The sequence below is a fragment of the Anopheles moucheti genome, chromosome 3 (assembly GCF_943734755.1).
Source record: "Anopheles moucheti chromosome 3, idAnoMoucSN_F20_07, whole genome shotgun sequence".
Taxonomy (NCBI): domain Eukaryota; kingdom Metazoa; phylum Arthropoda; class Insecta; order Diptera; family Culicidae; genus Anopheles; species Anopheles moucheti.
In genome coordinates this window covers 79,033,917-79,048,235 of record NC_069141.1, presented here as the reverse complement: position 1 = coordinate 79,048,235, position 14,319 = coordinate 79,033,917, and the positions used below count along the sequence as shown (strand labels likewise).

The 14,319-nt window shown below is 43.1% G+C and overlaps 2 protein-coding genes across 6 annotated transcripts in view; both read left to right on the top strand.

Moving 5' to 3' along the window:
- Positions 1–2,432: 2,432 nt before the first annotated feature.
- Positions 2,433–14,319, top strand: part of LOC128304599 (potassium voltage-gated channel subfamily KQT member 1-like) — a 161,538-nt gene continuing 149,651 nt past the window's right edge. For all 5 annotated transcript variants that reach the window (XM_053041806.1, XM_053041803.1, XM_053041805.1 and 2 more), the window contains exon 1: positions 2,433–3,125. In XM_053041806.1, coding sequence (XP_052897766.1) covers positions 2,623–3,125 — 503 coding nt within the window. In that variant the 5' untranslated portion in view covers positions 2,433–2,622. The remainder of the gene's footprint in view (positions 3,126–14,319) is intronic.
- LOC128304601 (uncharacterized) lies at positions 11,756–13,531 on the top strand. The gene is made up of 2 exons (XM_053041807.1): positions 11,756–11,824; positions 11,900–13,531. Exons 1-2 carry the CDS (start codon positions 11,781–11,783, stop codon positions 13,413–13,415), a joined length of 1,560 nt encoding a protein of 519 aa, XP_052897767.1. The 5' UTR covers positions 11,756–11,780; the 3' UTR covers positions 13,416–13,531.

Genomic DNA, 14,319 nt, shown 5'->3' with positions numbered 1-14,319 from the left:
TTGCTTCTAATGCTGCAATCAGTTAAAACTTTCGCACTTTCTTCATAATTGAACTTGATCGCATGCTGAGTAATCTAGGTGCCACAAACCGGATAATTATGGTGGATAAATCGCTAATCCCAGCTCACTCACCGGTTCGTTTCGCCCAACCGTTGGATAATGGGAACTGTGACTTAACCTAAATGACCATTCATAGCAAGGTGCTGATAAAGAATTGCATTGGACCGATGATCTTATGTCCAGTAAGATAAGACTATTTCATTTCCTGCACGGTGATAGCAGCAGGATAATTTTATAAGATTTACCCCGTGCCCCGAACATTAGAACTGCCAAACTTTCTTTTGTTCACATTTATTTGAAAGGTTTAAAAAATTCTACCATGATTCATGGAAGTCTTTCGCATGTTTACGATATTAGCACCAATCAACATTGAAACATAATCCACCTCGTAGGAAATGCTAAACTAAGCTGATACAGCTCATCATTGAGTGAACCGACTGAAACACTTGATAATTACAGTGTTAAATGCCATTTCTATTTCCCTTTAAGTTGGCCTTGGGCTATTTAAAGCTAATAAAAAAAGTATGATTAATTAAGATTAAATTGTTAGTGTTTTTCACGTAATCAAATGCACTCCGTGAATAGTGCACTCATTTCTGAGATGTTCATTTTGAAAGCTCCCGCGCGCAGCTGTTCATTCGTTTGGATGAATGAAAAAGCTTGCTTAAAAATTCACCACACCGAAGCTTGGTTCATGCAAACTTGGGTTGTGTTGAAAGTTGTATGCATGTACGGGAAATGTTGCACGCAACATGCGGTGAGTTTCTTTTCAGATTTGAATTTTTCTTTAGTAGTTGTTTAATGACATGATTTGTTTACAGTGTTTTAACATAAAAAATAAACATTAAAGTGATATAATATTTATATTTCAATTTTATTTATATTAATTTTTAAACTTTAAGCGCATGCTTCTGGTTGGATTGTGACATTCCATACATTCATAAACATGCCTGAAATGCATTTCTTTTACGAATCCTTGCAAATATGTTGCAATGCGATGTGCTTAATGTGCTACAGGCTCGGATGTCAGCACATTAAACCGATCCTTCTGCCAGACTCAACCCGGCAGGGTGCCGATTAACGAAATATTCGCCATTCCAGCTGATGTAGACGCCTCGCAACAGTAATCGGCTAATGACTCTGCCGAATGGATGGCGTCTACCAGCCTGTTTGTAAGCCAGACAAAAAATAAATTGTTCCTACGCTTCAACAACATTGGTGGCTGTTCGATTTATGAATTTTAATTAATCACTTGGCAAACTCACTGAGCTTGGCAGCCGATACAGACGAGTGTCTCTTGATCCAGGCGATGATTAGTGATCGTGCGGTGTGTGGAACCAGGGAGGCTGGAGTATGGAAACACATAAAACATACAAACACACACCGCCCGGCGACCGTAAAACCACGATCGCTAAACAGGTTCCAAGCGAGTTTCGTTCGCGAAATTGCTCTCCTTTGGCGCGCGATCTTACGCGCAGCGGTTTACGGGTGGTTTGGTGATGCTGCTCGCGGGATGATAAATTCGTCCGATTGGTGCGCGTGTCCGCTCGGTGCGATGGCTGGCTTTTTATGAATTTATGCACGAACTTTGCCGCCAGACGTTGATGGACAGTGATCGCGAACGATCAGTTGCCCATCGTCGATGGATGCATGTGAGCAAGGCAAAAAGGGAGGCGGTTGAGGAAGTGGTATGCTAAATTGATTTTAATTTACCATATCACTTAGCTGGATTGCATGCAAATTGTTTACTGACCAATCGAGTGTTTTTGAAAGGTGGTTGGATAGGCGGGGTAGACCGGGGTGTTTTTTTTTTACTTTCTAATTGCAGTGTTGATTTTTTTACTCCCCTGGGTTTCGGTGTGCTTCCCACGCGATAACGGCCATCAACGCTCGATCGTGCCTATTAACATGTCAAACGGATAAATGATAAGATCATGTGTCATAATTTAGCAGTGACATGTTTAAATGGCGGTGTCCGTCTGCTACTGGACATTGGAAGCTTAGTGTGTCCAACTAGTAGTGCATGGTCGGACAAGGTCGTGTCAAAGCTATGTAAACAAGCGAATGACAAGTTTTGCATGGTAATGTGAAAGGTAGTCGTTGCATTTTTCCATTGCACCGGACAATTTGTTATTTATTGAGGGAAGGGTATGTGTTGTAGCTAGATAAACGGGAATGTTTTTATAAAATAGTAATTTATATAACTATATTTCAACATAATTTTGCTAAAAAAAACTAATTGAATTTCTCTTTTTTCCCTTTACACAGAATTCCGTTCGGTTCTCGCACCACCATCTGACCTCACACCGCTAATCGCTATTGGCAAAAGAGGTCATACACACAAACCTTCAACGATGAGCATGTGTATTTCCCGCTGCTTTTAAAAGTCTACAGTAATCGATGGAATTCCTGGGTGCAACTTGTTGATTACGCGAGATGGCGCTGCCGTGTGATCTAAAATCCGGCAAGAAGCAAGTTACCTAAGTGTAACACACCACTACCAGCATTAGAGCGTAACGCTACGGAAGGTTACCATTAGTGCCGTTAAGTAACGCCAACCAGATGAGAAGCACCGCGATGGAGGACGTGTACGAGAACGAACCAGTACCGTCCGATCCGGACGGGCAGCCGAAGCACTTTAACGGCAGCGGCGCTAAGAATGTATCGTTGCGTATCCTTTCGATGCCTTCGTCACCGCTTCCGCCGGTTCCGAGAGTAATGCCATCCTCTCCGTCGGCCATCTCACTGTCGTCGGCAACTGCGAGAGACACGCGCCACCGTACGTCCAAGGATCGTGTATCACGAAAGGCCAGAATCAGTACCATCTGCCCCGGTGGCAGCAGCGGTATGGTCGCTGTTGGGGAGAATTTCTCATCAACGGTGGCCACCATCGATGAGGGTGTGAATGACGGTGGAAACTCACCGACCGCCGCGAGCCTTGCGCCGTGCAGCAACACCACGGTCGTGAAGAAGTCGAAGGTAGACTTTGTGCGGTTCGATTCGACCGAGATCCATTACACCGAAAACGAGGAAGTGCGCAAGAAGATTTCCGACGAGATTAAGAGGTAAGTGAAAGGGTTTGGGATGGGGAGACTGTAATAGTTTGAACAGCATAAAACGCTCGAGAGGGTTGTACAATTTCTTGAATAATATTTACCTTGTACCGTGCAAACAGCGCACTTAAACGAACTGGTTCCCGTTCCGGCTCGCGGATCTCCCAATGCCGATCGTTTTGTGCGGGTGTCATGATGGAAAGGGTTTGATCATTGGCTATCAAAACAGAAGCCACACTAAATAGGGGTACTAATTATGAGCATAACGATAATAAGTGCACGAGTTTCGCGCTGGTTGAAAAGCACATCGGATCCGGAATGCTCCATGCAGAAGAAATGGAATGTTTGCGAAGCGGACAGTCGGATGCGTCGTTAGTTTGTTCAGCAAACAGACGGTCTCACTCTCGAGTGGTCGAGATTTGTTTTGGGGAACTTAAACGACACATCACGCGACTGGAATTCGTTTGACGCGAGCTAAATGGAAGTACTCGTCACGCAGAGGGAATACCCATTGTTGGAGCCTGTGGTACTCCGTAAGGAGGATCGCTGTTACGTATTTGCTCTCGGTAATTTTATTCGCTGGTAACGGTTGAGATGACAATGATGTTTGTAAGCGATTTGCATAAATTGTGCTAAAATTTCAATTTATTTAGTAAATGTGTTTTTGGAAATTAACTGACATTGAAGCACATATTGCCATTGTACAGTGCGTAACATAACTATAACTTTATTTGGCTTTTCGAGTGAAGTAAATCAGTAAACAGTTTTTCATTTGTATAAATCTTCACAGAATGGCATTATCCATGTATTTAGTTTAACGTTGTTTGCCATGATGATAAGTGCATATTATTTTGAAATATGCATATAAAAAGCGACAATGTTCTGGAACATTATACACGTCAAGTTAAATTGGCTTGTACGCCATAAATTTTGAAAATATAATGTAAAAATATATCGTTAACTTGTCGTGAGGGTGGGATGCATAATATTAAATCATAAAAAAACCTTTTTTCTATATTGACTCTCTCCCATGATCATTGCTTTCCTTCGATTTTTAAATCAAAAGGCTTATTCATTTATAAATCTGTTTTCCTTGTTATCAAAAATATAACAAATAATTATATTATCTGGCGCATAATTATATTATCGATTGTAGTAATATCGATACTACCGTACTTTATATTATTTTATGTTTTAGAAGAACAGTAGAACAGTCAGACCCTGTAAACAAATATATTGTTTATTATTTAGATTATTAAAATTTATGTTAAATTAAAATTATTTTGCAGTTGTGATTCCGATTATGTTTATTACATTACATGACAAACATTATGTTGGATTTAATCCATGTTATTTAATCCATTTTGGATACTCAGCTTTTGTTGTTAATTGGGAATTTCGTAAATTATATTCGATATCTTCAGTGTGTAAGTGCGATTATGTAGAATGTTTTCACAACAAGCAATCAGACACAATTTCATTGATTTAATTTTGCTGGGGTTGGGGCTGAGATTTTGCTTTTTAGACGAAGCCATACGAATACGAAACGAGAATTAATAAGACCGGTTTATCCATCCCTGTCATAGCGTATTACTGGTTGGAGAAAATATTGTTTAATTATCAAATTTGATTGGATATGAATAATAATAACCCCACAATAAATTTAAATATAATTTAAAATCGGTTTTATTCAAAAAATGGTAATATTTTCATATTACCACATAAAGTCTCGTGTGTAGTGCAAAAGCAAAATTTACATCGTAACACATATATAAAGTGAAGATCAAGAAAGAATCACAGCAAACATTTGGAATATCTGCTCCAAACGAACACATGTTTTCCACCTCGCCGTAGATCTTTGCAGACAACGGAAAAAGTGTAGAGAAAGTAAAATCCGTAGAAAATGCTCGCTTTGCGACAAAAATACCGTTCCAAATTTAGGAACTCTATGACCCCCGCGTATTTTTACCCGCCGCTACAGTGCATGCCCGATTTGCATACGGGCGGCCACGTTATATCCGTTATGAAGTTTTGTTGCCGTGTTTCCAAAACAAACCGTGAACTTATGGGTTCCATCGGCCCATGGAGAATCGAGAGCAAACCCCGGGCGGTGAAAAATAAACAAACAGCAAAATGCATTTTTGCCGGCCGAAGAAAGTGATGAAGTTCCAAGTTTAGCGTGTGACCTTTGCGTACACTATTGGACGACGAAAGGTGGAAAGAATCTTTGCTGTCCGTGGCCCTTTCGGAAGGCGAACCATTCGGGCCATTCGCGCAACCCCAAACAAGCTGCATCCATAAAACATTCCACAACATTACGAGGAGGAAGGTTGTGGTAGTGAAAGGTACGGCCTAGTGCGCTTGGTTTTTGGGTGTAAAAACATTTCTCTCCAGTTTCAAGTAGTGCAAGACAGGCGAAAAAAAAAACAAAATTCATTGCCTGCTTCACGCCGGTGCGGTGTTGGTCAGGTGGTTTGAAACGTACTACACACACACACCGTGGGACATGAATGACGTCACTCGGGAAAACATTCTGCCCGTCACATGTGGTCAGTTCGAATTTCCCAGAACGAGTGTGTGACTGTGTTTGTGTGTTTTTTGCCTTGTCCTGCCGGTGCCTCCGGTAGCACATGGTTAGGTTTAAAAATAACGCCGTGAATGCCGGCTACCGTGAAGATGCGAAACGTGTGGAAAACGGAGCAGAGGTTGAGAATGAAAGAAAATAGACGCTAGCAGAGCAAATGGTTTGCAGCGTGGAAAATCATTCGGTGGCCTGGTACGTTCTCCGTCGGAAAAGTGCATTCGTGTGGGAAATCTGAACACCCGTTCGACCAACGCGATGCGCCGATGGTGCAACTACTGGAAGCACGAAGATAAAACGATCATTAACAAGGTACACCGGGGAGAATGAGAGAATTCTCGCGCGACTTCACGGTGAATGAACTTCTCATTTGGGTGAGAAGATGCAGATGAGCGATTTTCAACAATAAGGTCGAGGGGTTTTGTGGTTTTACAAAACCCTATTACCTTTGTGTGCTTTATTTTACAGGAGCTTATAGTGAAATCAACAAATTTTAAATAAGATACCTTTTTGTGTTAGTGTCTAAAGCTGCTTCAATGTTTAAAAATTTGGAAAGGAATATGCATGGCAAAAGAGAAGAAGATTATAATCAAAAAGGTTTTTATAAAACCAATCATTTTAGTGGAAATAATATCATCAAAAATTATCAGTCATTATAACTTCTACCGCAAGTAGCAACTGAAACTAACGCGAGAGTAACCCTGCATTCGTCGTAGGTTCATCCAAGTAGTGAGACGTGAGAAAGTAAATGGACATACTCAGCATCTTCGGTTCACTCTCGTTTCTCGATTTGGATTGGAAGGTGGTGTGTTAAGTTTTGTATGATAATGCAAGTTCGAATGCTTTATATTAACACAGTTAATATAGCATGTTACAACTTTTTTGACGGTGAAGTATGGTAAATTTTAATTATCGCAAATGAAAACATTCTTCATACGAATGAACCCAATAAACGAGATAATGAATGCAATTTAGTGCATAAACTAATTGGCTCGCTAAAACGGTTATTTTTGGACATTTTCTAAGTATAAACTATCCCACATATAAAATAGACATTGCTTCCATTTGAAATGGCACTTATTAAACCGTAAATTTAAACAGTTTATCAAAGTGTATCTAAAATTTTATCAGCATTGGTACACAATACAATAAAAATTTAGCTTTTTAAACACATTGGCTGTATATCTCCCATTATGTGTAGGGTTTGTGTCGCTTGCAGCACTATGATACCATTGATAACATGGCAAAACTTGAAACGGAAATGAAAAAAAAATGTGTAAACTATTTGTTCAGAGCACTACTACTTCAGAACTCTGTACGCGCAGAATGTACTACTTCCAAATATATTTCAGTTTGATAACTTTAAATTGACTATCGTTTAGAAACTGCTTTCTATCAGTTGGAATTTAAGCAGCCATTGGTCAGATTTGGAATGTTTTCGCATTGATTAAAGCATTACGATTTGTAATTGTGAAATCAAATTTGCAACTGTCAGTTGTTTGTACAGAAATTGTATGCTTTTTCTATCGAAGTTTCAATGTTCTGACTGCTTTAGAAAGTAAATACTTGCTTTCCAAACCGTCGGTTACACAAACGTGCAAGACAAAAAGAAAACCCGTTTCGAGACAAAAGCAAGGTATCGGAAAACAAACCCTTATGTTTCGTGCCGCGAACCAGTTCATCCAGGTGCGAAGCGGTTCGGTTCGGATGAATCGGGTGGCCGCATGCGCCCGCCGTTGTGTAGGTCCCGCTTAAGGCCGGCAGTCGCCGTTGGTTCATTTCAAAATTTCCTCTCAAAGCGTGCGGATGTGGCCGTCCGTGTTCGCGTCGCGGTGTTAGGATTCGGTTCCTATAGGTTTTTGTTGAAAAAACCCCCCGCGCCCAAGAAGTGACCGACTGACGCGTGTGCCGCACCGTTGTGGTGCCATTTGTGATGCATCCCGGTGCGCATCCAGTACGCTTCGCAAGGAAATAGTGCAGGCGCCTCCGGGTTTTGGTTTTGGCGCGAACCGGCGATCTGTTGGTTGGTCTACGAATTTTTTTGTTTGTTTGTTTGTTTGTTTGTTTGTTTGTTCGCTCGCTCCACCGCAACAAATCGCCCGTCCGTTCTCGATATGCGCGCGCCTGTGTGTGTGTGCTTGTGGGTGTAGGAGTCCGGCCGCGCGCGCCCGTGTGTGTGTGTGCGTCCAACGTTCGGAAAAGGTGTGTGCTGTATGTGTGCGTACCGGTGCATCGTTTGGCTTTGTGTCCGGTAGAGTGAATGTCCACTTTGTCGGAGGTCCTTTAAAAGAGAGTCACTAGCCTGAAAGTATAAAAGGACGCCACGAAGCAACCGTGTGTGAGCGTGCGTGCGTGCGTGTATGTGTGTTTGAATTGGAAGGCAAACAGGGGAATGAAAAATTTCGGCCAAAGATCCATATCTACTATCACTGCTATTACTGCTACTACTTCTGCTACTACTACTACTACTGCTGCTGCTGCTGCTGGCACCACTACGATCATTGCCACTATCGCTGCTCCTAACCGTGCAGGCGACTCGACGCGATCGTGTCCGTACCATCGCTCATCCAGCATCCCGGGTGGGTGGCGGTGTGTGTGGTGTGCCTGTGTGCCGAAGGATTCTGGTGCCCCATCGTTACGCTAGCTGACGCACCGCACCTGATCGTCGCTGCAACGTGTGTCACTGTTTGATCGTCGTTTGCAGACAGCAAACGCGCAACAAAGAGAAAGAAAACGTAAGTGCAAAATTACTTACAACCCCGTACCGTACTTGGTCTCGAGTGTGTGTGTGTGTGTGTGTGTGTGCAAAAGTGCTTAGTGTGTGTGTGTTACAGCGTATTTATTTATTATTTTGGTCGTGACAAATGAGCCATGTGGAAGAAACGATAAATGGCGATGGTGGGGATTGACCCACTAGAGGGTGATATACTTGGGGTTTTTTTTTGCGGTTGGTGAAGTTGCTGCTGCGACGGATGTCTCATACGACAGACGAAATTGCACACACGCCTGCCTACACAATGATCTTGCATAATGCATCAAGAGAAGTGTTTAACACGTTTTGAGGCAAGGAAAAAAAAAAGCGATGAGCAATGAGGCAGAGGAAAAAGAAGCAAACGCTCACGGAAGCGGTGGTTCCTGTAGCTGTAATGGAACGAATTACCCTTAGCCGGGCGCTGAATATGGTTGTGCAGAACGGAACTCACTGAACCGCAGTTGGAGAGGGTTGCGTAGCGTACAGACACAGCAGGAAGAATGAGGAATGCCTCATACGCAGCCAGTTTGGTTACAGTTGTTGAACTTGATCATCGCTCGATCAAGCCGGGGTGTCGAATGGTTTGAAGAACCATCTCCTCCCCACTCCCCTCTTTTGTGGCTCCACCCCAGCCTAACCTTCAACTTGGGCAGCTAATTTCGCTTACCCGGTTGTGCGTTGTTTGCTAGCTCAGCTGGTTAAATGACTCGCGATCCGGTTCCAGTTCGCACCCGTCACACCCAGCCCGAAGATACCATTATCGTATACATTGTAGGTGTTGTTGCAGTTTCAGGTTTCATGCAAGGAAGGTTACACCAAGTGCTATCAAACGGTCTAGCGTTACAGCGTGCAGCAAGCGCAAGCGGAAATAACAAAAAAAAAAAAAGATGGAAGACATTTTATAAACATCGGCACAACAATTGCGATCGGTCCGAGCTCTTGCGCTGCTTCTTATCCCAGCGCCGGGGTTAACCCTTTTTATGCAACGTTCAAACCAGCTCGCGCAAGCAAAACGCAACCAGACGCAATAAAGCAGGAACAGCAAAATGATACCGTCTGCAGCACCAGACAATGCGCTGTTCAGCAGAAAATGGGGTGGGGACGCACAGCTGACCTACATGTGCAGGGGGTTGAAGTGAAATGTGCATGTGTTCCAGTGCAAGGCAGCCCCGTCTGTAGGCAAAAGGGTGGTGCATTGGGCCGTACGGCACACGTATCGGCCCGCTTATTGCTGATTAGTGGCATCGAAAGTGTTTTGCTAACTGTTTCCGCACACGGTCACCGCTGCGCTGCGGATTGCCTGCGTGCTAGGGGTAATCGTGATTGGATGCGTTGAATGAGCGGTTGTGCATCATCATCGCACAATTTGTCTATCGGAATGATGTCGTCTATTAATTAGTGTTTATAAAGGGAAGACGGTGTTTTTTTTAAATAATTTTAATCTCATATCTTACCGCGTAGCACTCCGTGATGGACAGTTTCCTCCTTTATTCTCCCTGTCTCCAAGACTTTAATGTCAAACTTGGCGATTGATTGTTAAATGGGAAACTATGAATTATTGTATTCCTTGTTGTTTGTTTTGTTTTGCCAGTGTACAAACGAATCCGATCCAATCCGTGTGTTTTGCGTAAGAACGGAGTGATATAGCAGATTATAGCTCAAAAAAGTGTTCGAAGCACAGCTTTGAATGGAGTGCCTTATTCGACACATGTGAGGAAATAATTGGTTTGTTGTGATTTGCCTTTTTTTCCTGTCATTGCAATAGTATTATCCAGCGTTTTTAGCGCGAGAACATACGTGTTGATTGTTTGATAGGAATTTTAAAACATCTGGTTTGGAGTAAAACATCAGATGATCCCAAAGCAGATTAAAAAAAAACTTCAAATTGATCGCTCAACAGTTTTCTTTATTTCGCAACATAATCGAAATTACGTGTTAATCAGTTAACATTGCAGCCAGTGCCGTCTCCATAATCAACTTATGTTTATGTTTGTACACACAATTATAATTTCCTTCCATGTGTCACTCTTAATAAATCGCTTCGCTTTTGCAAGTTATACATGTTACCTAAGGGTAAGGGCTTAACCGAGTGATACACCCGGCTCGATTGACGTTAATATTTATGTTTGGTCATAAAATTATTAACCGATCGTTACCGGCAAATGTGTGTGTGCGTGCCGGCTAGAGCTTGTTGTGGTTGCGTTAGTACTTCGTTCGCCGTTTTGTTGGCCACTCAAATAAATGCTAACACCGGCAAGATCATGCCTGGTACAGTGCTGGTGAGTTCACGTTTGTTGACCTCGTTTCGGTAGTATTTTTGTCACTTTGTTTACTGTGCGTGGTGCGTGTTCGATACGGTCGTCGCCGTAACTGAGAAGCAGCATTCACTGTGCTTGATGCGTCGGAACAGTCAGCAGATTGCTAGCAGCGGATTGTTAAAACGAAAAGCAACACTACACGAACTAATTACTTTTTAAAGTGAATGTTTCGAAGGAAGGAAATGCGTAACGCTTGCGTGTGTTTGACAGCACTGGATTGTGAACGCGATCAGTTGTTGATTGTGCTGATGGCAGAATAGGGCAAGTTTACTGTTGGTAGAATGTTGGTCGAAGTGCCATAACTGTCATGCTATAATGCTGCACTCATAGAGCCTTATTTAGTAGATACAGCTGCGTAATCCTGCCCATTCGTTTTGTAATACTGTTTGCATTCCAGCTGGTATTAGCAGGTGGAAGGCAATTGAATAACATATGATTGTTTTGAAGAATGATACTTAAATTATATCCACGACACACGAGAATCACAATCAATTTTGCTATAACAGAATTATTAATTTCCATTACGGTCGATAGCTTGTTTGACTGTAGTGTTGTACTTTTACCACTTACCAATACAAGCGTACAGCGGCTAATGATCGAGGAAAAGAGATAAAGCACAGAATGTTGGACTCTGAATTGGATTTTACAGCAAAAGTAAGAACACGCATTTTGCATTGCTTCTTATTCGTATTTTTACATTAAATTATGGTAAGGCTGTCCCATAAGATGCGCATAATCTTTTACCAGGATTCCCAAACGCAATCAGCAAACGTTATCACCCACACGCCTTTACGAGAAAAGTACAGCCGTTGATAAAGCACTCTGATGCGTTTGGGAGTCTGAGGGGCATCGGAGCAACTCTCTAGCTCTAGGGCGATCTCCGGTGTCAACCAAAACATGACCTCGCTTATCAGGAGGAAATCCCCCAGTGTATGGGCAAATCGGTGGTATTAAATTTTCAGCTTCACTTAAAGTTAGTCGTGAGCGGAATACGATCGAAGCAATACGTTTGGAAGATGATGTCGTTGCGCGTTTGCACAGTTTTCATAGCCCTCGTTTGGTAAGAGATGTTAGATTTACTGAGCCGAATGCGATCCTGAACGGTTGATCGTTAAATATAATAATAACTTTGCAGTGTCGCAACAGCGGTGCATGATCAAATTTATCAGGTGCAAAAAAATGGCAACTACATCAAGATTGAAAAGGTGACGGACAGCACCCTGCAGCACGCGCTGAATAGCATTTATTCAAAATCGAGCGTAAAGGAGCTAGATTTGAGCGGCAATCTTTTGTCTCAGATAAGCGCGGCTAACTTATGGACGTTTACGAACCTGGAGCTTCTGAATCTGTCGTCGAATGTGTTGTACGAATCGGTGAATCTTGCAGCGCTCAACAACCTTAAAACGATCGATTTGAATAATAATTTTGTCAATGAGTTGATTGTTGGACCGTCCATTGAAACGTTGCACGCTGCGAACAATAATATCTCGCGAGTGACCTGCACCGGCGATAGACAAACCCATCAACCGAAGAGAATCTATCTGGCCAACAACAAGATCGATTCTTTGGTTTTGCTGGGACAGGAGTGTCGATCGAATGTGCAGTTTTTGAATTTGAAGCTGAATGAGATAGACATGGTGGATTTCGCGGAGTTGGCCGAATCGGCACATACGCTCGAGTACCTGTATTTGCAATACAACTTTATCTTCGATGTGAAGAACACACAAAACGTAGTGTTTTCACGGCTGCATACGTTAGATTTATCGTCGAACAAGGTGGCGTTCATGGGGCCGGAGTTTAATGCGGCCGTCACAGCACAATCGATCAATTTAAGTAACAACAAGCTCGTGATGGTTAGCGCAGATTTGACATTTTCGACAACTATCACCAGCTTCGATCTTCGCGGTAACGGTTTCCAGTGTGATTCGTTGAAAAACATGTTTAATCGTAACAAACAGCTGCTAAAGGTCGCAACTAGCACCGTACGCAGTTCTACTGGACAAGAGAAGGAATCGTGTCATACCGTAGGAAACAACACGATGAAATACAGAGGACCGTACTGCTGCGAGGATCTTTCGGCACCGTTTGCAGACCGACTTATCGAACTCAAGCGCAAGCAGCACGCCTTATTCTCTAGCCGACCATCGGAAAGCGAGCGCGAAGAGTGTGTTCGCGAAAGTGCGGCTCGGCAGCGTGAGGTAGCAGCGATCCAACAGCAATATCGTACGACGTTAAATGAGGAAACGCGTAAGAAACAGGAAAAGATTGTTCTAACCCAAAACATGAAAGCGCTGGAGGATAAATGGGAGGCCCTCCAGGGTTCGTACGAGGAGTTGAAAAGCGTGCTGGCGCAAGCGGCCAACGAGTTGCAGCTCGGCGTTACAGAGAAACCGGATCTGCTGCAGTTGTTGCGCGACATCGTGCAGAGGTATGAGGATCTGAACACCGAAGAGCAGAAGAAGCAAAACGCCCACATCCTAGATTGGGAAATGTATCAAAAGAAGGAAACGCAGCTTTTGGAGGATAATGCGCGCTTGAAGAAGGTTAACGAGGAGACAGAATTGGCGCTGCAGAAAGCAAACGCTACGCTGCAGGGCTTAATTATTCGCGAGCAAGCACTAGCGAAGGCACTGAGTACCGCGCAGAACTGAGCTCGTTTGCCGGCAGTTATTGTGCACAGAACGCAGTTATTGCGTCGAAAAATGCTGATTTGTATGTTGGTTGTACGAGTAAGCGGCATTGAATAAAGTAATCTATTGGAAATTTACTTCAGGCACGATGTTTAACTGCAGCAGGTGGCTGCAAACTTCCTGGGCGTGATTAAACCTGCTGCCATGTTACATGTTGATAGGGATTTGATTTATTTTCGCAACGAGAAAAGACCACTCCAAACGCTACTGCTGCCGACGAACACGCTCATGGGATGGCAAGGGTGTTTCCATTCGTTGCGCATTGCGTTATCTGTTGGGATTCCCCGTCGGGAGCAAAATAATCAAGAAGATGATAGGAAAGTATCAAAAGCAAAGTCGTACAAAATGACCTTTGCGGCTTGCTGTGGGTCAGTTGGCGATTCGCTAACGATGAAAGACAAAGATAGCCATTGGGAGTGAACGGCTCGAAGTCCCTTTTGGCCAAATTTAATGGGAACGGGGATTTTTTTTATGATCGAAACATATGTTTCGCATGGAATGCAGCGGTTGCTGCTTGGCGGTGGTACACACGAGCTGAAAATATCGATTACAAACGTTCGATAGTGGTGTGGACAGTTGAAATAGTTTTGCTGCTTTAAATCGCTTGAACTAAGCGTTTCACTTGTACGGCTTGCTGATAGCATCAACTACCGCAACTTCCCCATCAACCGGTGTGGAAGATTGGAAGAACAATGCTATAGAATTGTAGTTTTATTAATATGTTTTCATCGCCACGGAGCAGTGCACCACCTCAGCAGGATTTTACCATGGTACGGCTAGCTGGACAAGAAGTTGGATATTGCATGCGGAAAGGGTACATTTGAGCGTTGCCATTCTTGAACTGCACCACCATTCACCATTACCA